Source organism: Lycorma delicatula, chromosome 5 (assembly GCF_047948215.1).
Source record: "Lycorma delicatula isolate Av1 chromosome 5, ASM4794821v1, whole genome shotgun sequence".
Taxonomy (NCBI): Eukaryota; Metazoa; Arthropoda; class Insecta; order Hemiptera; family Fulgoridae; genus Lycorma; species Lycorma delicatula.
The window spans coordinates 82,748,618-82,772,191 of record NC_134459.1 but is presented as its reverse complement, the minus strand read 5'-3'; the positions used below and the strand labels follow the sequence as shown (position 1 = coordinate 82,772,191).

Sequence of the window (23,574 nt, the reverse complement as noted above, 5' to 3'; positions counted from 1 at the left end):
TTCATAATTCCTTCACCAAGACCGGCTCATAGGTCACTGCTAATTCGCAAGTTTTGTACAAACATTTGCTAGGTGTGAGCTATGAGATTCACCATATTTACAACCCTTTTTTAAAATTTCCAAACTGACAACAAAAGTGAACATGGTAAAACCATTTTATAATCTGACTAAAAAAGGCAATAAAAGTTTTTTAATAATACAACAATTTTACTAAATTTTAACCATGCAATCCTTTTTATAATGATCAGAATGTCCAACCAGCTTACCAAAAGAAAAAACAAAAGTGATCACAATTACTTGAATGGACCACAATTATGAATAAATAATATTAAAACAGTAAATTTATTGATTTTATAATCTGCAGAAATGCATACTTAGATTCTTTTACAAGTTGCCGTCTCCTATTATCATCTTCATTAAGAACCTTTTTTAACTGTAAAAAAAGTTGATGTTTTTCTTCTTTTAATTGTGCAAGCCGCTGTTCTAACTGTGAGATCTGTTCACGAGTTTCACCAAGTGTCATTACATCCAGTTTTTGTTGCCTCTCACGTTCTTTTCTTTGCCTTTCAACTTCAGCATCTGCTTCTTGTTCTAAAAAGCAACAAATATTAAAAAAGAAAAAATTAAAAGTAAATTTCTCCTTTTTTTTACTTTTAAATAACACATAAAAAAAAGTTTTGTAGCACTGGACTCGACAATCATAGGATAGAACTTTATAACTTTAAATATTAAAGTAATATAATCGCTTAATCTGCGTGTTTAATTTATAACTTCATTTATATCCTTATTACAATCCTTTAATTTCATAATTTATTAATATAAATATAGAAGACAAAAATAATCTTACAGTAAAACACAGAAACATTAAAATTAAATTTACTTAAACTGCTCTAACTGTTAGCAACTATGCTAGATCCTATATCTGGGAATTAGTTGCCTGTGCAACTTAGGCAGTTAAAATTGAATGTTGTAATTATTAACATGCTATAATGATGTATGTATGTATGTCTGCATGTGTATGTCTGTATATTTATTTGTCTCTCTCTCTACGTCTGTACATCCATGTGTGTGTGTGTGTGTGTGTGTGTGTGTGTGTGTGTACCATACATATATGGTAGTAGCATAAACAAACCCATCAGGTTGGTTTAGTGGTTAACGCGTCTTCCCAAAGCAGCTGATTTGGAAGTCGAGAGTTACAGCGTTCAAGTCCTAGTAAAGCCAGTTATTTTTACACGGATTTGAATACTGGATCGTGGATACCGGTGTTCTTTGGTGGTTGGGTTTCAATTAACCACACATCTCAGAAATGGTCGAACTGAGAATGTACAAGACTACACTTCATTTACACTCATACATATCATCCTCTGAAGAATTATCTAAACAGTAGTTACCGGAGGCTAAACAGGAAAAGAAAGAAGTAGCATAAACAAATCATACTGTGTATTACTTTTGATTTCACATCAGTAACTTAATGTTGAATCACTAGGCTGTATCATAATTGCCAGTTTATAAATAAACTTTTGACATGAGCATTTTTTTTTATCTCTGCATTTCTGTTCACTGATCCACTGCTCCATGAGCAGTGGCAAGCAATGAGCACTGTACATGGCTGCCAGTAAGCAGTTCCTGTTTTTTTGTGTCACTTGTATAAGTCGGACAAGCAAATTCATTCCATAATGTACTAATACGAGTTAACAACTAAAACGATATGCTACACTTAAACTGAGACGGTAAAATTAGTTAAAATAAAGAAGAAAATAATTTAAAGCAATCTACAAAATCTAAAAGTTTTAAAACTTATGAGGATTATCCTCATGCATTATATCCTTTTGGCTTAAAAATGAAAAAAACTAAAAACTTCCTAAAAAATGAAAACTTTCAAAAGCCTTTAGTTCCTAAAAACATTAAAAACGTTTTTTTTCATATTTCTATCTCTAAAACTCCATAAATCAATAAAATTATGAAAAATACAGCTAAATGAATTATAAAACAACAGCATACCAAATATATAATTATAAAAAAAAACAAATACAGTTTATAGAACAGTTATTGGTGTATGTGCACTACTAATTGTTAAATAAATTACAATACCTTGTTTTTTCTTTTGTCTTTCTCGTTGAATGTGTATTTTTAAGGCATTCCACATATTCTCCGTCCTAGGCGGAGGAGGCCTTTCAATTACAACAGCTGGCATTTTTTATCCTGGATAAAATAAAATAAAAAATTTAATAATCAAAATATAAAAGGATTAGGTTTATCTGTAAGAAATTGGGATGTTCCTTTCAACCACTTTTAAGGTATTACAAATAGTTACTGCAACAGAATCACTGTAGGAAATGAACTTGGAAATGATGTGATTGATGTTAACATGCACAAAACAAATACATTTTTTTAAAACATACTAAATAAACATAACTAAAAAGCATGACTATTTATCTGTAAGAACTTTTCAAAATATTAACAAATAAATAACTTTATAATTATATATAGCAAATTACATATGTTAATTATATAATTAACATAACACTGAAGAAAAAAATGAAATCAGAATAATATAAAACAATATCAACATAAACAAAATATAACAGATGTAGATCACAACAGGCTTAACACAGATATAGTACTACTTATTTTCCTTTTCATACCAAAAAATAATTTTATTAAAAGAAAATTGTTAATTTAGTTTGTTAAAAATAATGCACATACAGAATCTTAAACAAACAAAAAAAATGAAATGGCTGAAGAGAAGAAGGCATTCAAACCTTTAATGCCATACTAGGTAAAAGATTTAATTTTGAGAATTAAAACTTATTTAATCTTAACAGAGATGTTACTTAATTCTAAATAATTACTTATAAATTAATACACCCATAATTATTTTTCTACTGACTTCATTTATAATTCATACATAAGATGATATGTGAACAGTTCAAATATTTTGAGTAGGTTACAATTTGCTTCATAGAATAAAGCTAACAAACCCTCATCATCTGACACCCACTTCAAAAGTGCACTTGGTTCTCGCAACTCTGTGTCCTTAGCAAACACAGACATTTCACTTCCTTTTTTTCTAACTGCACATTACCTTGTATAATACATTTAAGAAATTGGGAAGTTCCTTTCAACCACTGTTACGGTAAATATTATCACTAGTTACTGCAACAGAATCATGGTAGGAATGAAAAAAGGTAACTTGGAAATTGATGTGATGCCAGAATCATTAGTAAGTATTATGAATAGATCACATTGTTGAGTGACCTAAGCCTTTGCCTGCAGTCAGCAGTGCAGTTATTTACTGCAGTGCAGTTTTATATCAAGCAAAGAACACAGCACTATTTTCTTCGGTTTTCACAATTAAAAAATTTTGAAATCCATAACAGTTGCTACTGCAACCCAGCCTGCTAACAAATAACACTTATTTTTTTATACCAGTTAAAACAATCTTCCTATTAAGTTTTAAATGTTTTTTGTGTACTGTATATTAAAGTTAAGTTTTGTTTTGACCGAAGTCAATCAATATTAACCATAATCATATAAAGAGATGTATGAAAAAAAATCATTCTATGACAGTCAATTTTTTTCAAACCCGCTACCAAAAGCATCACATCCAAAGACTCAGAAGAGCACAGTCTTTTTTTAGTATTAATTAACAAAACTTTTCTGTGCTTTTATGTAAAATTATCACTTACAAAATATAAAAAAATAAATATTTAAAAAGAACTGTCATAATGTAATTATAAAAATAGAAATGAGATTTTTTTTAAACATAAGCACAAAATCTTTTTTCATTTTATAACTATCTTATTAATATTACAGATTTACAGTGTGAAAATATCCTTCATTTCTAACCCCACTTCACAGAAATTCACCAACAAGAAAAAAACAAAATTAAGCAACATGTTGTTTTTCGTATAAACCTTTAGTCAAATTTATCAAATAGAGAGTTTGTGTCCCTTATAAATGCCAATACCTATTATGCACTTCACAAACTTGATGCGCCATACATTCACAGGAGTCTTACGAGATGATGAAATATGGTACTGTTGATAAGATATCAGGTAAGGTATTCTTCTATTTTATTTTCCAGGATGAGTAGACCAATGCAGAATTGCAAAGACTATTTTTACCATCACTTTTAATTTTTATTTTTGAATCTAAAAATCCAAAAGAGATTTGAACCTATTTAAAATAGTTTTAGAAGAAATACTAAAATTCCACCCTTCTACAATTTAAAAGTAACAAAATCATGAATACATTTATTTCTGAGCAGTAAAAGTAATTACAATTGGCAGCATAAAAATATCTATAAATTTTACTCAGTTTTTTAAGAGCAAGCAAGGTTTCATTTTAATTTTAAAAATATGAATTTCAATAATAAAATAAAAATATTACCCAAAACATGCATAAAATAAATTTAATAGCAAGACAACTTCCTCTTTTTCTCTTGCACAGAGCTATATTAATCATTAAAAGCTACTTACTACATTAAAATTGTAAATAACAGATTGCTGAAGTAAAATTAGTTTAAAATCAACAAAAATTATTCCCTATGAAAAAAAAAACTATTAAAACAAAAACGTAAAATAAATACACATAAACTTACCTGTTTAATTATTTATTCATTCAAATGTATTGCTGTCACATATTTTCTGTATATTTAATAAAAACTACATTCCTGAAAATATATTGAAAAAATTATTTTGCTTTTCAAAACAAATAGAGAAAAAGAGTTAATAAATATTTCAAATTAATCAATTTATACAATTCTTACAAAGTTAAGATAAACAAGAAATTTATACATAACATGTAATGTAACAACATTACAACATAAATACCCATAAAACAAATTTCTTTAGATTTAGATCACAACCTAGTATATTTTTTCAGGTGCAAAGATTTGTACTTCGACATGAGCATCCTACTCTTTAGGCCACTCATCACACGCATAAGAAAAAAATTGGCAAAAACATCAAATTTTTAATTTTAAGCTATGACTTTCACATAACCTTATACATCATCAAAGCTTGTTGTCAAATCCATTCTGAAATACCGTCCTAAAATTATTTTTTGCCTTTTAGTGCGTTTAATTTAAGTGGCGTTTTAAAAAGCTTTTTTATATATTTTTATTTCTTGTACAAAAATAAAGGAAGTATTGTGATTGTGAAAAATTTCAGTCTTCAGATTTCAACTGAAATGTTCATTTTGACTATCCCTGAATCCATTTTGACTAGTTTTGGTGCGACATCTGTATGTACATACATATCTTACATAACTCAAAAATGATTAGCCTTAGAATGTTGAAATTTGGATTTATGATTGTTATAACATCTAGTTGTGCACTTCCCCTTTTGATTGTAATCGACTGGACAGTGTCCAAAAAATCCAAAAAAAAAATTGGATTTTGGACTTTATCTTAACTGCAGTAATAAGCCATCATTGAAAGCTTTTCAACAGTATATCGTAAGTGGTACTTATTTTCATTGGTTCCAGAGTTATAGCTAAATAAAATTTTAATTAATGGAATATTTGGCTCTTACAAGGGGAAGGCATCGGTTTGAATCAGACATTGTGTTTTATTAAAGAATTGGAGGATCGTATCTCACTTTCAAAGGAAATAAGTGTAAATGAAATGCTGCAAAAAATGTGTAAATGTAATTTAATAGGCAGACAGGGAAGTAATGTGGTGTCCACATCAGATTTTTTATTTTCTACTTTTTAGTGCATTAATATAAGAGTGGTTTTTAAAAATGTTTTTTTTAATATACATTTTATCTTCTACGTTTTAGTCTTCATAAGTTTAAAAATATATTATTGGCTTTTGACATTAGATAGGGAGCAAAGATCATTTAGGATATAAAAAATTTAATTTTATGTATGTTTATCTTTTGCAAGAATAAAATCAAGATTTAGAATTCTTTATGACTTTTTCAAAGCATGTTTCTAGTCAGTTCTTCTTTTTCTATATCCTCTGCAGTATTATGTTTTAAATGGATCTCTGGGATATACTCTTTTGCTATTTGAAAATATATATATATTTTTTTTTTTAGTTATTTGTTATTTTCACTCTATAATTCTATAATCACTGAAATGTTTGCTTTCAGGCGTTTTATAAGTATTATTTAGTTGTTAATTACAATTTCTTAATCATCACTTTTAATTTATTTTTTATACTAATTATTCAATAATGATGATTTAATTTTTTAACAATCAAAATCTAGTTCAATTGTAAATTTTAGATTGATTGTAAGTTTTAATTTTGATCTAGTTTTAGATTTAAAGATTGATAAGTTTTTAAACCATTTTTAAGCAGTTACTTGATTTACAATTTTTGACCAACATAAATAAAAATTGGATTGGTATAGGTTTAAAGAAATTGCTTTAAATCACTGGCGTGCAGCACACAATTTTTCTAACTGTGAATAGTTAAATGAGTATTACACAATTAAGTGATTACAACATACTCATATGTTTATGAATCTGTGTTCAAGTGTAATAAAACTTTAAATTACAAAGTTTATATAAATTAAGTTTAATTAATTATACTTTAAGTTTATATAAATCTGCAATACAGTCATTCACGTCATGACATGTCTTCCAAATTTAACAGTTGTATATGTGTGCAGTTGCTGTATGTATGTATGGCGCGTGCCCATGCAGACAGCTTGAAACATAATTTTTTTTATTTTAATGGTCAACTTTTACATAGACTACTGGCATTAAGAATATTATTTCTGTAAACCCATTTTTTCTCCATCCTTAAAACTGATTTACCTCTAGTCATTCAAGGTGTGTAAGAATATGAATTGTGTAAGAATATGAAGACAAAGGGCTTGGAAAAATAACATTATTTCAAAAATACATTGTATAAATTTTGGAAATTAATATCTATATATCACAAGCTTAATAATAAATAAAACCTTTTTTTTTTAATTTGATACAAGTTAAGTTAATAGACAAATAAAATTTGAAAGTGATACTTGGCTCACAGAAATTACGTGTTCAAATTTAACATTCAGTTCAACAATTACAAAAACTTATTCTGAACAAATAACAATTTGTAATTTAAATAATGGGATACAATAGAAATAGAATAATCAAACAAGCAAATAATTTTTAATCAAACTTGGCCAATGGATTTTTTTCTCTATCTAATCTTTTAAATTTTAACTTAAAATATTTCAAAGTAATATTAGAGTGTTTTCTTAAGTAAAATACATTACAGACGTACTCATAATAATTCAGAAAAATAAGTCGCTAACAAGATAAATAATTTGAAATACTTAATTCAATATTCCAATGATTACCACTTTAATGTTATTAAAAGAAATTAATTTACTTGTAACTGTTCATTTGATAAATAATAAGTAAAAGCTATAAACAATGGCTATCGGCCATTTGATGTAGTGCCTACACATTTCGAACAACTGATCTTTGATTTAATTCTCATTAAAGTTCAGGTGTTTTTTCATTCACCTTATATTTCTTGTGTGTGTATATGTGTGTAAATCTATGGCTAGTGATAATAAAAATTATCAAAAATAATTTAATAATAAAAATAAATTACAAAAATGTGAAAAGGGCTAAGAAAAACAAAACAATACGGGCATACAAAATTAGAGTGAAATCATTATTTAATACAATAATATTCAAGTTATTTAATACAAACAAAAAGAAAAAAGTGAAAAATATACACACTTTAAACTTATTTAAAGTAACTGTAGTAAATAAAATGTTTAAATCGTGCGAATTGTCTGTCTCGCACTTTTATAGATAAAACAATTTAAACAAATTTTCCCAAGCACAATATGAATTGCAGCTGAATAACTTTAGGGCATGGGTTAATAAGTCATATATTGCATAAAAGATTTTATAAGCTGATTAATGCAAAAGGAATTTTAAACATCTTTAGATCTGTAACAATAGATTTTTTATACATACTAAAGGAAAGATATTTTAAAGCCATTAGTAATATAACTATCTGCCCTGTATAAATATGATAAAAAAATCAATATCTGTGATCAACATGAAGCATGAGATAGTTCAAACAAAAATCTGAAGAAACCTTATTCTACAATAAACATTCTCTGGGATAACCTCAATCAATTGTAGGTAAATACATCCCAAGTTATGGAAGTGAAATTAAAAATTGAATCATACACTGGAAAGAGGTTCATAAAAATTCACTTAATAGCAATACGATATTTGTAATATAACACAAAATAGCAATCATTCTTGCTTAAAGTGGAATGTTAATTGTATCTTTGAAAGTGCATGAAGTCCATTAGTTTTGAAAGTAGAATTGTTTTCATGATTTATATACATATATTTGATAAAACTAATTTTTCTAATATCACTGTCGCTCTTAGCATATTCTAGTGGTCACACTAAATTAGATAGAATACTTGACATTAATAACTTGGCATTAAAGCTGCCAACAGGAAATCTTCATAAGTGAATAAAACCACATCACAAAAACAAATCAGATATAAAATTAATTCAGCGATTAGCACATAATGACAAAAAGCCGTTTTTAATCAAACCAATAAATAACATTAAACCTAATTAACTTACTTTACAAATAAAATACAAACAAAACACAAAATGTTATAAAACAGGCGTGCCTACTACTGACTTAATTACTAAAATATGGTGACAAGTTTTTCTCAAGTTTATAATTTCGTTGAAAATTGTAGAAACAATCTATTTTTACTATAAATTTATTCAAATAATAAATTACCAATTAACAAGTAAACAGAATAAGCTCTTTTTTAGTTATCATAGTACCACTTATTATAGCGATACTAAAGAAATAGTTTTACTCTAGTTGGCTAACCTGCAAGTTTTAACAAGGTGATAGAGTGTCTGAATTATGAGTTATTTTAAATATATGTCCATTCATTCACCAGTAAAATAAACATAATATTTTTAATCGAAATATTAATATTTAAATATGTGGTTTCTTTATTTTTTAAGTTGGATAGCTTTAATCGTTCAGATTTCATTTATTACAGTAGCTATCGGTAAGTAAGGTTATGTTTTGGGTTCTGTATCATTTATTTACTTTGAGTAGTAGGAATACTATGATTAATTGCACTGACTTAAAAATCGGAAGTTATACAAACATGTTATCATATTAATATTAATTGACCGGTCTACGAAGGAAAACTAATCAATAGTGATATCTCTTATTGTGTATATTTGCGGCGTTTTCCCCTTATTGGTACCCGAAAAGCACTTGTAGCAAAATTCACAACTATGTGCATTATTAATGCAGCAAGTGTGTATTTTTTCACACTGAACACTTACTTTTTGTGGTTAAATGTTGTTCGCTAGATTTAACTCTGTTGTGATTATACGTATTGATTGTTTTCAAGTTGTGTCGTAAAAGCATTTTCTCTGTTAATCTATGAATTTACATCCTCGCCCGTACATCATTTTTTCAATTTTCACTATCTTTTATTTTTAGTTTTTTCCATTTGTGAACCCTTCGATGATTTTGTTGTGCGCAATATCCACAAATGCATGAGATAATTATTGGTTTTTGTGCATGATTTAAGCCAATTTTTTAACCAAAATATAACTGATGTGCAAACTTATAATGATTAGTAATCAATGTATTGTCGCATTGTGTTCCCAGTATAGTTATTATAAGTTTTTTTTGTTTCAGATGATATTAATTATAGTCAAAAAGAGTATTTATTTTAACTAATGTCATTTATTATATTTCTGTTTTTGTACATCATTATGCCTAAGTATCCATGTTTTGAACAGTGTTTATAAAATATACAGGTTATGTTAATGTCACTACATTTCACTTAAGTTGACCAACAAGTACTGTGTTGAATGTAATCATTTTACATTTTTGACCAATATAAAACTTTTAACTACAGCAATTTAGATTATAAATGCAAAGTACATTATGTTGATTCATCTAATGTGTTATTTTGTTGTTTTGAAGCCTATTTAGTTTATTTACAATTCATAGTTTTTTCAGAATGTTCGTTTGTTTATGTGTTAGTAAGTTGTATTTTTGTTTTTATTGTATTTTTTTATTACCGAATGTTCATTGTCACCATTTTCTTTTATTTGTAAGATTAAGTATAAAAATAATACTTGTCAGTTAAAGTAAAATAAAGTATACAACTGAAGTGTGAATTACAGGACCACAGTAACTTGTTCTTTTCAAAATCATATTACTAACAAAGTCAGGTAGTTAGTGAATGTCAGAGGTCAAAACAGTCATTAAAGTAGCCTATAAACTTATAAAAACCTGTGAACAGTGATAGAAAAATTTTTCCTGGATGGGGTTGAAACAGTAACATAGAAAGGAAAGAATATAAGCAATATAAATCAGAAATTATGCCACCCAAGACATCATTCTTGATGTCTGATTCTCACAGCTCTCTTTTCTATTTAATGAAGTTTTCTAGTGAATGATTAACATTCAGAGAGAGAGAGAGAGAGCGAGCCCAAGCAAACTGAAAATGTGACAAGAATGAATCATTAACACGTTCTTCAGATCAAGCAAATTTCAGAGCCTCCTCAATATACCTCTTGAATCCCTTCTATATACATTAGAAATATGCTGCTCCTAACTCAGCTTACTTTCAATGCTAAAATCAAGCTGGTCAACTACAGTAGCAGTGTGCAGATTGCTTCTATTTCTTTCTTTGAATGAGTCAATGAGTTTGTCATTGTATATATTTAATTTAAAATGTTATTCTTATCTGGTCTAATATAACATATTGAATAGCTTGTGTATGATTCTAAAAGTTAAGAAGTTATGAAATAGATTAATTCATAAGGAGGGAAATATTAAAGTTGAATGATCATACATGTTTATTATAATTGATTTTTAGCCGAATAAGATCAGTTAACTTGAAAATGCATATAAATGAGTGCTTCACAGTAGATTTGCTACACTATTCACACATAAAAGAAAAGATTTGCTTTAGCAGAGATGCTTTTCCAAAAGCTGAGAGAAACTATTTAAAACTGGCAGATAAAAGATAAATCAATTTCAGAACTACAATTAAAAAATGTAGAAAAACACATAATAAGAGACAGAAAAGATTTCGTGAAACAAACCAATTCTAAAGCTCTCACAGACTAAGTTTTCCCAAAGCTTTAATTAATTAACTTTACTTATTAAGATTTAATAATTAAATATTTAACTGTACATTAATCTAAATTCATTAGAACATCTGAGTTAAATTATAAAAATGCTTCTGCTCAGAAAAACTAACTGCATATGGCCAAGTATAGCAGCAGACGTAGAATGTAGAATAAGTGGTCAGAGAATTGATGGAAACCTATAGAAAATGGGATCTGATAATTAATTTTGGCAAGACCAAATATTTTGTTGTGGGAACAACTGAAGAGGATCTGTAAATGAGGAAAAAGGTAAAACTGTATGAGGAGGTTAGTATTTGAGAGTGTGTGGATATCATTCTGTAAGAGGTAACAAATCACATAATTTATTGAAAAGAAGTCATCAAATTGTTAAATTCATTATTGTATTAAACGTTGTGATAAAGATTTAAGCGAAGGATTGGAAGGGTAATTTATAGATGACATATGGTACAGGGCTACAGAAGACAGGAAACAGGTAGGGTTTATGAAATGAATTTTCTGTACAGAATATGTAGAGTCTCAGTTAAAGCATGTCCAAAATAAAGAAATAAGAAGAAGAATGGGATTGAGCGACTGTTCTGAGTTTTGTTGAATAAAAGGATACTCCTGATCGTATGTGCTGAATGGAGGTAATTGGTAAACTCTGATAGGGAGGAGACAATGTGATAGACTGCCTAGAACAGTGGTTCCCAAACTTTTCCAAGTCATAGCGCCTTTTTTCAATTAAAATTTTTCCATGGCACCGTACCCTAAGTAAAAGTATGACCCTAAGTAAAGTATTTATTTTTATCTAAGTAAGAGATAAAAATAAATAAACTCGTGTATCTTCATTATTTTTTTACTTTTTTTAACATTAAATTAATAATTATAAATGTCTTGGTTCAAGTAATTAAACAAGCTTTTTCAATATTTCACGGCACGCCTATGAAGAGGCCACAGCTCCCCGGATGCCATGGCACACAGTTTGGGAATCACTAGCCTAGAAGATAAATGATGTGATCACATCATTCAGCCTAGCTGAATGATGTGATGGATATAATGAAAAAGGATTTCATAGGGATAAATGTAAGAACAGGAGGGTCTGGAATTTAGAATGCATGACTACATCTTTAGCTGTGTAATACTACAAAAAAGGAAATTATATACAAGTTATTAAATAAAAATGTATAAACCTTAGTTTGACATTTTCCAGCTGTTTGGTATTAAAATATAATTGTATATTTCTGTTTTAATGTATATTCATTGAACCTGAAAACAATAATTATATTTTACTGAACTTTACATCTATAGTATAAACTCTGCAAATCTTCCTTTTTATAAAATTCCCTTCTAAAACTAGCATTCATTATATTAAAGCTAGTAATGAATGGTGGACTTAATTCAAGAAACTAATATTAAAAATAAACTTCTTGTAAAATAACTTTTGATTACTTGAATATTTATAGCTTGTATATATTCTTTTCTGTTTTGTTTATTTTTTTTATTTAATAGAACGGAACCCTTTTGCTAATATTATTTATTTATATTTCTAGCTGCTGGATTGTACTATCTAGCAGAATTAGTTGAAGAATACACAGTTATTTCAAAGAAGATAATCTTATGGATGACATTTGTAAGTTAAATTATTTTTTCAAAAAATGTATAATATTGTACTGTTTGGTGTTTTTTGGGTTGTTTTTTTTTTTACTTTAAAATTACTTTTTTTTCCACAAATTATTTTAGAAACTAAGGTTCTTGACAGTTATATGACACAAGGTTTTATTTTTTATTTCTATTTGGATACCTATTGTGGTCCCTAGTTGACATGGGTTTCTGATAGATAGTAACTCCTAGAAGACATTCACCTTTTTTGTTTTTACTTACTGACAACCAGATAAACTTGGCTAGGGATCAATCCATTTGTGGTGACCCAAGGTAGTTGCTTGACCAATTCAAAATAAAATTGAAACTTACCCACTTGTTTCCAAGATGTTTCAGGACCTTAAAACTATTCTTTTAAATTTTTTATTTAACAGTTTACCTGTGACAGCCATTTTTGTTATGGTGAGCACATCTATTTTTGTGATTGTAAGGGTTTACAGAGAAAATCATAACTAAAAAACTTGGTCCTGGAAGGAAGAAACAAAAAACAATTAATCATATTTTCTCAAGGTAAAAGATTGGCATAGTGGTTTATTTAGCTCTCTTCTTTCTATTAGAAAATTACCAATAAAATTGAACATGAAAAACAGTGAAATTTCACTTTTGGTAATTTTTTTCAAGAGGTAGGGATGGCATATACAGTTTGAATTATTTTTTTATATGTAGGTATATATTAGTAATTTTATCATAAATATTAATGGTGATATACTTACCCGTAAATTTTTATGAATTTTTGAAAACTAGTTTAAAAAAAAAAAAATTAAAATTTTGGTTTCAAATAACTGTGAAGGGACTGGTGATAAAAATCTCAAATTTGCACAATTTAGTATTTTTGTAGATTTTATGGCAAATAAAAAAGTTTTTTGTATATTATACTAATAAAAAAGTTATAAACTCTCAAAATCATGAAAAACCTGTTAAAAGCAGTACCATTTTGACTCACTAAATAAGTGCTCCAAGGGGATTTCTTTCAGGGGGATTGGCTCAGTGATTTATTTAGCTAAATCAAAGAGCCAGTCTCTTTTACCTTGAGAAAATATGATTAATTTTTTTTTGTTTCTTCCTTCCAGGACCAAGAGTTTTTTAGTTATGATTTTTTTCCGTACGCCTGTACAATCACCAAAATAGGTGTGTGCACAATAACAAAAATAGTTGCCACAGGTAAACTGGTTAAATAAAATTTTAAAAAGAATAGTTTTAAGGTCCTGAAACATATAGAAAACAAGTGGGTAAGTTTCAATTTTATTTTGAATTGGTCAAGCAACCACCCTTGCTGGGTTACTTCAAATTGATTGATCCCTAAGTAAGTGGTAATCAGAATGCTAGGGAACCTTTTCTATGGGTTAAATAAAAATGTACCTGCAGCACATTGATCAGACTAGTCTATGATTGTTCCATAACTCATGTTGAGCTGATAATTATACTACTAACTAATTATACTACTAAGAAACTAGTCGTTTCTTTATTTGACTACGTAGTGTTGTTAAAAACAGAAGATGGCTTCCTTTGAACCAGTGTACTACTCTAAAACTAATTATACAATAAAACATTTTTTTCAAACATAGGTGTGGCTTGAAGTATAATTTGCAAGCATTGTCACAAATTTTTGCTTCAGGTAGTATGCTGTGGTTGGAAAAATGCAATCATTTCAGTAGTTAAAAATACATCAATTTCATTAGTTGGTAAGGCCCAAATTTTCATTGTTTAACTTATTTAAAAAAAATTGAAACAATTATGTAAATAGATTAATTGTTATGAATAACCTGTGCAATGACTACAGAATTATATTAGATGAAATTTAGTTAAATTAATTAACAGAAGTAGGCAAGAGCAAGTGATATTTTATCAGAAAGGAAGATAGGGACTGGGAAGAGGAGTAGACTAGCAGCAATTTGTTCTGTATTACTTTACAAATTGTCACCTATGTTCTTCAAATGTTAGTTTGGTTTAGAGGTAGAGATGAAACTGTACGTTATCGCTTCAGTAATAGTGCATTTCTTGCAGATGCAAGGAATTAACAATTAAAAAATAATTGTGGAAAAAACCTTGTGTTATATAACAAGTCTTGGTATTATTAGTTTATATTTATTATTTGGGTATAATTTTTTTACTTATTAGTTTGGTATAATTAGAAATAAATTACATATTCTATTAACACATAATGTTTGGAATCACATAGGTTTTTTACTTCCTTGTATGACGTAAAGTATTGTGATCATAAAACATTTTGGTCTTCATATTTCAATAGAAATATCCATTTTCACCATCCCTGAATCCATTTTGATTTGTTTTGTCGTGACGTATGTATGTAAGTGCGTATGTATCTTGGATAACTCAAAAACTATTAGCCTGAGGATGTTGAAATTTTGGATTTAGCACTGTTGTAACATCTAGTTGTGCACCTCCCTTCTTGATTGTAATTGAAATTTTTATTAATGAAATATTTCGAACTTAAAGGAAAGGCACATCAGTTCGAATCAGAATTGATCTTTTGTTTTTGTTTTTTTTATTTATTTTTTAACCTTCCTTTTTTTAATTTAAATATATTGTTTTAATAATTATTACCTCGTGATTGTAAAAACGTTTTACAATAAATAATAATTTATTGGTAATAAAAAAATGAAAAAATTATTACTGAAATAAAATTAGATGTAAAATAAAATAAAAATAATAGATTTGGTGAGACATCTGATTATTTAATGTTAATTGAAAATTATAATTTAGAATCGTACTATTTTTTAATTTTCTTAACAAATTCTTATAAAAATTGTATATTTATTTTTTTTAAATCACTTTATTTAATTATTTGACAGAAAAATAAAATACATTTTTGAATTGTATTCAATTTAAAGTGATTGTTGAAAAAGTTTTTTTCAGTATGTAATATGCACAAGATTTCTGGTGTGTAGTTTAAATAAAAGTTAATAATAACTAAATTATTAGGTTTAGTGAACTCATGAAGTGGTTACAAATATTAATTTTGACCTTACAGTGTAGAATAATCAGTTTTTATTACTGGATTATTTGGTAAACAATTTATTTAGAGAGTAATCAAGGGCTTTTACTCAAACCTAATATTTCAGTTAAGATTGTTGAGTTAATAATTGTATAAATATTTGTTGTTAATAAAAACTAATGTTTTAGCAATTGTGTAACTGTCCACTTTTATTAAAGAATTAGAGGATTGTACCTCACTTTCAAATGAAATAAGTTTAAATGAAATACAGCAAAAATGTGTATATTTAATTTAATATACAAGGAAGTCATGTGGTGTCCACATCAGATTTTTTTTAAGGTTCAATTAGAGATGTATCAATTGATATATTAGACATTTTAATTATGGATTAAATTTTATTAATTTATCTGTTACCTGAAACATGTACATTATATAGGGTTTTTTTATATTTAGTATAATTCTCATAATAACTATTTATGTTATAAACAGAAATGTATCATAGACATGTGTAATAGCTTTGCTTGATTATAATAAAGGATTTGGGAGAAAAGTTACTTCATATTTTAATGCAAAAGTAAAACAAGGTTTTTTCTTGTACTTTAAATGAAGTTTACTAAACCAAATATGAACCTTTTTCATAAACCATCTTTTGCCATTTCTGAAGTAAAATCATAATCCCATCACTGTAGAACTCTTGTGTTTTCTGGACAAAAACTGTGATGATTTTCATATGCCTCTTTTGATGTAGAGAGACTGATACAAATGTTAGTCTGACTACCATTTGTTGCAAGGTCAGGACTTTATGGTGGAAATTTTCTACCCAAGCTCTCAATTTTCTTCGGGTAATCAAAGATTTATGAGATCTGCATTTGTGAGGGAAGACAATACCTTTCTGATCAAACAAGTCTGGCAGCTTTTCTAAATTGCTTGGCATAATCTTTCCAAATGTTAACATTAGAGGTTAGAGTCAATCATTTGACCAGGTGGCAGCAGCTCATAGTGAACAATTCCTTTCTGATCCCACACACATACACAGCATCATTTTTTGGCATCAGTCCTGGTATTGCCACCATTTACAGAGCTTCACCTTGCTTCAACCACAATCTTTTCCATACATTATTGTTATATGTCATCCATTTTTCATCCCCTGTAATGAGCTGTTTTAATAATGGTTCATTTCATTCCGTTTTAGTAACAATTCACAGATGGAAATTTGATCTGTTAAATCATGAGGTACCCAAACATTGAGTTTTTTTACATCCAGCCTTCTTGAGATGGTTTAAAATTGTTTTGTGGTTGATGTTTAGTTTATTACTGAATTCACAACTGCTAAAGTGCTAAAATTTTCTAAATCTTTTTCATGATTTCATCAAATTTTCCAGTTACTGTCCAACCAGAGTAAGGTGTATCATTGACATCAAAATTTCCAAATTGAAAACATTTGAATGAACTTTGTGCCACACGTACTGATATCATATCTTGTTCATAAACATCACAATTTTTTTCAGGACAGAGTCACATTTTCCCTTTTTTATTATAAAATTTCAAATCATATCAAATTTATTCTTCATTTTTACTTTTCAAAATACAATAACTTTTAAATAAGTTAATGTGTCACTTTTCAAAAGCATGCAAGTGTTGATAGATTTGATTAATATTACCAGTGTTATGTGAACCTGAAGTGGGATAATATGAAGAAACGTTTTTTATTCATATGTAAAAGTATTGTTATGTAGAGAAATTTGGTAGTCAATTTTGGATTATTTTATTGTTAATAAGAATAGTACATTTTTGAGGCCCTTTTAATTTTTAGCCAGACATAATAATTTTATATTAAAAATTGTAATATCATGAAAGGATGACATATAATATTTGGAAACATATTTAATAATTTTTATAAATAGTTCATTGAATATTTCCAAGGTTCAGGGATTATTAAGTTGTAGAATCACATGCAGAAAATTTCAGGAAAAAATTAATTTTTCAGTTTCTCAAAATTGTTTTTTAGTTTCAAAAAGTTTGAAATTTATTATTAATATACATACAATTACTGGAATGTCCAGTACTAGAATACATTCCAATACTGAACAGCAAAATTTGCATACATGTTCATAATAAATTTCAAAATTTTTAAAACCTTTAAAAATGTTTTAATGTAATTATATAACTCAGTACGTACTGAAGATGTGGAATCCTGAAAAATTGATTATCGGAAATTAATATGGTAAGTTTAACTATCTAATTTACTGTGTTTTGGTGGATTTTACTTTATATATTATTAAATTTTATTAACAAAGTGGTCAATATGTGAATGAATAAATAAATATATATATATATATATATATATATATATATACATATTTATTTATTCAGTTTGTATCATGAAGTTCGTTTTCCCTATTTTTCATAACATTTTTACTCATGAAAGTAATGGAAAAAGTTCATATAAACCTATGTCCTAAAATGCTTCATTTGCACATTATGGCTAGGGAAAGATTTTGCTCGGATTTCAGCTATCCTGGTGAAATGGAGTTGTATTGAAATTTTTAAAACGTTAGTTGAGGGGCAGAATTAGGATTTCCTATGGTTTTTGATATGAAAAATCAAATAAAATAAGTCCCAGTACCATGCCTTTAGTAGTTTTCTTTTTTTTTTTGAAATCTGGGGTAAAAACCCCTGTTTTTTATGTTTGGCGTACAATAACTTTGTTAAATGGATAATAAAAAAAATATAACTTTTTTGAATTTTATTTAGAAACAGTACACTAAACCAAAGTGCATTATACATATCAGTTTATAATAAATGTCCAAAAATGAGTCTGCCATTTTCAACACATTTCTTGGCATGTTTCTGTACTGCTTTTGTTGCTCTTTTTAGTTCTTCAGGACTGTCCTTAAATTGCTCAGCCGCAACTATAATTCAGACACAAATTTCCTCACAAGCATATATTTTTGTTTGTGTACAATATTTTTCATTCTTCCCCAGACACAAAAATCTAAAGGTGTCAGATCAGGTGATCTTGGTGGCCAGAAATGTGGACCTCCACAACCAATCCATTTCTCAGGGAAATTATGATTTAAGTGAGTGGAAACAACACAAGAGAAGTGGAAAGCCATGCCGTCATGCTACACTTTGGGTCTCAACACTAGAGGACATCTTCAAGCAGCTGGAGCAATTCTTGAAGAAAGTGCAAGTAGACCTCAGCATTTAAGCAGTCAGATATTATGAACAGTCTAAACAGCTGATTGTGAAAAAAGCTCCTCCATACATTGACGCTACATCGGTATTGAAAATTTCCTTCCACTGTTTCATGAAGATTTACTTCTGCCCATGTATTCTCATTGTGTAACTTACTGATGCCATCTTGAGTGAAATTTTCCTCGGCAGTAAACAAAATATACTTGTATAGTTGTCTATTTGTATTCCACCAGTTTTAGAACTCTAAATGAAGCAGACCGTCTCCAGGGTGTAGATGTTGAAATGGCTGTTTATGGTAATGATAAAACTTGTTTTGTTTATGTCCTCCAAACCATAGAATGTGAAACTGATTGCTTAAAAAGACATCAGCTTATGCCTGGACTGCGCTGAACTGCATCGATGATAATAATATCATCAGTAACAGTGTCGTGTTGGTCAGATCATTCATAGCTGGTAAGACTACTAGGTAGTGAATCTGTTTCCTGAAGATAGCAAAAAGTGATGCTAATTATTTTTTGACCTGGAATCCTGCGATTCATACAATGTATTTCATATTCTACTGCAACAGCTATACCACTATACCAATTACATGCACCCAAAATGAATACCATATCACCGTGTTCATCTGCTGTAAATGGCATTACATCAATGGTAAACTGATCATATTCAAACTAAAATTCACAAAAAACATTTGCTGATAACACAGTTCACAGTACCCTATATATCAGGTGATTCAAAAAGGACTCCCAAATTTAAAAGCATATAAAAATTTATTTAGATAACTTACAGATTCGGTTTAGGTCCCATTTCATAGCAAAACTCATCAAGTTTTGACTCGCTTAATTCATTAGTACTGAACTCTACCACTAGTGCTGTCACCAGTGTTTTTAAAAAGAATAGATTTGCTGGTGCAGATCAGCTTACTGTTTGTTTTGGCTTCAAGATTTGCAGCCAGCAGCTGCAGTTCAATGTAATTTTTAATTCAAAGAGTATGATAGTGAATCTCCTAGTAAGCATACGATTTGCTCTTGGCACCAAACCTTCATTGAGACTCATTTTTCTGTTAAACATACAAAATCACCAGGATACGCATACATCCCCGAAGCTGCTGTGGACTCGGAGAAAGCTTTGCATGTGGCGAAGAAATCAACTTGTAATGCATCACATCAGACACATTCCACAAATGTCTTTGGCACGTATTACATAAACGATTGCACTTGAAGTCATATTTACTTAACCATGGTTTAACACCTTATAATTAACAAAAAAGTTGCCCAACTGCAGTTTTGTGCGGAAATGGTGGATAGAATTGCAGACAGTACATTTTTACACAATTAATTTTTAGCGATGAATCAACATTTTATACCAGTACCAAGGTGAGCATCCATAACTGCCAAATATGAGGCAGCAAAAACCCTCATGAAACTTTGCAACATTCGTGATAGCCCTAAGGCCCTAATTGATTTTTGTGCCGTAAGCAAACAAAGACTGTATGACCTGTTTTTCCAGGAGACAACTGTAAATGATATCGTTTATCTAGACATGCTTTAAAATTTTTTAATTCCTCAGATGCTGATGACCAAGTTGGATGCCATTACTATCAGCAAGAAAGGGCACCACTTCACTACTGCCTAGAAGTCAGAGATTTTCTTAATACTCGATTCCCTGATCAGTGGATTGGTCGTGAAGGTCCAATTGCATGGCCACCTCACTTTCCAGATTTGACTTGGCTAGTGTTTTTCTTGTGGGGTTTCATTAAAGATTAAAGGGTTTATCTACCACCTTTGCCTGCTGATCTTAATGAGCGAAGACCAAATTAACCACAACTGCTGAGGTAACGCTTAACTTGCTGACTACAGTCTAGAATAAAGTCGACTTCAGGTGAGATGTATTACAAATGAAAGCCATATCGAACCAGAGTAAATACTAAATGACAAACTTGATGTGTTTTTTCTTATAGATTCAACTAAATCTGAATTTTTTTTTATGCTTTTAAAGTTGTGAAGTCCATTTTGAATGTACCTTATAGAAGGTTAAACACTAATACAGTATTGTGCATTGTTCAGCTATTGTTATGTTATTGCCAACTTTGAAATAATAATTTTTCAAATAATTTATTGTATTTCTGTCAGGAAAAAGTTATTTTCTAAGTAATTTTTTATTTTACAATTTTGTGTAATTTTTCAGTTTTTTAATTGTAAATTTTGTTTTTACAAATTTACACATCACCAAAAAAAAAAACTGATGTTTGTTTACATTAAATAAATACTTTTCTGACAAATGAAGTACAGTAACGTACTTTTTCTAAATAAAATACGAATTTTTCTAACTTTTCTTTGTTTTATTCAATTTATCTTACATCAGTTTGTGCAGAATTAAATTCTCTACAAGTTTTGTTTTAAACGTTTTATGTGTGTGATTATCAGACATAAAATCAATATTTTCTACCCCTAATTTATTGGTTTATCACTCGAGATTTCTCAGAAACTACTGCTGATACATTAGAAATCATTAATTCTGCCCCTTAATTAACGTCCTAAAAATTTCATTACGACCTAATTTCAACAGGGTAGCTAAAATCCAAGCAGAATTTTTCATTAGCCATAACTCGCAAACAAAGCATTTTAGGACATATATTTATATGAACTTTATTCATTATTTTTACGAATAGAATAGGTTATGAAAATCCAGGGAGAACTTCGTGATACACCTGTGTGTGTGTGTATATATATATATATATATATATATATACAGTGGCGAATAAATTAATCCGAACACAGTATGTTTAACAGAACATTTTATTTTTAAAATAAAAAATGTTTAATAGTCAAAATTACTCAAATTTAATAGTTTATGTGCCCTCCTTTGTTTTTGATTAACTCATTAATCCTTTTTGGCATTGATTCCACTAAGGTAGAACAATGATTTTTGATTTCTTCATCTCGAAACCAAACCTTTATCACTGAAGGTCAGTTTTTGTGCTACAATTCATTTTCTCAAGTCTTCTTTTTAGTATGGCCCATAAATTTTCAATGGGATTCAGTATGTTAAGAGTTGGATTTGAGTAAGTGAACTCGTACCGTACGGTCGTGTTGTTGTGCTGCTTCGCGCGATAATAGTGTTTTTGATTGGTTTTTCGGCTCTTTCTTGGAAACGGACGTTAAGTGAGTGTTCAGTGGATGTATTTTAAAATATTTATGATTTATGATTTTTGATTAACTGACGGATTTTTTTATTGTGATTTTTGCCGTTTCGACCTTATTGCCGCAGGCAACAAGGATTATAGTGGAGCATCCCTTCGCTGTACGTGATTGTTTGGTTATCTCTAACCGATAACTGATAACATATCAGTAAGTAGTAATATAATTAATACAATTATTATAAACTATAATATATAATAGATAACATCTGTAGGACACAACTTATCATTAAACTTGAATTTATGAGTGTTTTTGATATTACGGGTCTCCTGTATATACGGGTGTGTGAGGTATCATAGAGCTTGTTTTAGGGCCCCGAGTACACTGGTAGTGATAAAAATTGTGCAGAGCGTTATCGATCTGTCGAACGGTATAGCCACAGGATGACAGGAGTTCGTTTCATCCCATTAAGAAACTGGAGCGGTTGCCGGTGAGGATGGGTCGCTCTCTCCGAAGCTCCACATCGTCCTTGAATATGGAGATAGTAGTTGCTGGCGCGACCATACATGCTACAACGGAGTTAAAGGCTTCTCCACCAATCAAGCGCCTTCATGTCGCTTCCTCAGATGAGGAAGAGCGTTCTGGCGGTAACCTAGATACTCGTAACTAGTCTGGAGGTATTGGCTGATGATTTAAGTCAATGTATATATCGCAGCACGAAGCGTGAGATTAAGCTTCTCGATAAAGATCTCACTATACTGGCTTCGGAATTTGAGAGATCTATGCGAGTTATCTCCAGCGATTGATAAGATAATAGCAACACAAGCAGAGCTGTATCGAGAGTCGGATTTGACAGTTAAATTGGAAAATGGCGTCTCTGACGAGGAACTTCTTCACTTGGTTGCCCGGCGTTGAGCCTCGGAATTATTGGCCACTACTGAAGTCATCAATAAGCCGGCTACTACTGATGAGCGGGTGCTTCTTGTGGATTTGGCGGGCCGGACTGATCAAAGCTTGCATGATCGTCGTTTTTTGGTGGCCCCCTTGGCTTCCTCCTTGTTCCGAGAGGGTAGGGCTAAGTGAGAACAGGTGATCCGGGACAAGACGGAGTGGTCTGTACTCTTAAGCGAAGAATCGACCCTAGTTGGCGGCGCGACATATACGATTTTTTATGACTCCAGAGAGGAACATAGGGTCTGTATGGCTGACTGCCTGAAGGCAGTCAGATTCACCTAAAAATCTTCGGCCTTGATCTCAATGAAGCGAGTGATCTGGTTTTCAGTTTTTCTGGCGACAGGGTCGGACACTCATCCCGGAGACTACCAACTTTTAGCCTCGGAAGGGACAGGGCAAAACCAATTAGAATTTGCCTGACAAAGTGGGACAGTTCTGTAGCTAGGAGCAAAACCACCTCTAGTCTGCTGCATCAGGACACCAAAATACTCATCGTGAGGTCTTTAGGCAAGTCATATGCCGACTTGCTTAAGTCGATGAAGGATCGAGTAT

The 23,574-nt window shown here is 29.6% G+C and overlaps 2 protein-coding genes across 3 annotated transcripts in view; one reads left to right on the top strand and one right to left on the bottom strand.

Moving 5' to 3' along the window:
- The window catches only part of LOC142325140 (uncharacterized), a 49,514-nt gene extending 40,882 nt beyond the window's left edge, over positions 1–8,632 (bottom strand). For both annotated transcript variants that reach the window (XM_075366519.1, XM_075366520.1), the window contains exons 1-4: positions 8,572–8,632; positions 4,604–4,675; positions 2,092–2,202; positions 375–591 (exon numbers count right to left, since the gene is read on the bottom strand). In XM_075366519.1, the coding sequence (XP_075222634.1) occupies positions 375–591; positions 2,092–2,194 (320 nt within the window). In that variant the 5' untranslated portion in view covers positions 2,195–2,202; positions 4,604–4,675; positions 8,572–8,632. The remainder of the gene's footprint in view (positions 1–374; positions 592–2,091; positions 2,203–4,603; positions 4,676–8,571) is intronic.
- A 202-nt stretch (positions 8,633–8,834) lies between these two features.
- Positions 8,835–23,574, top strand: part of LOC142324465 (protein TEX261) — a 34,216-nt gene continuing 19,476 nt past the window's right edge. The window contains exons 1-2 of the mRNA XM_075365291.1: positions 8,835–9,020; positions 12,666–12,745. Coding sequence (XP_075221406.1) covers positions 8,951–9,020; positions 12,666–12,745 — 150 coding nt within the window. The 5' untranslated portion in view covers positions 8,835–8,950. The remainder of the gene's footprint in view (positions 9,021–12,665; positions 12,746–23,574) is intronic.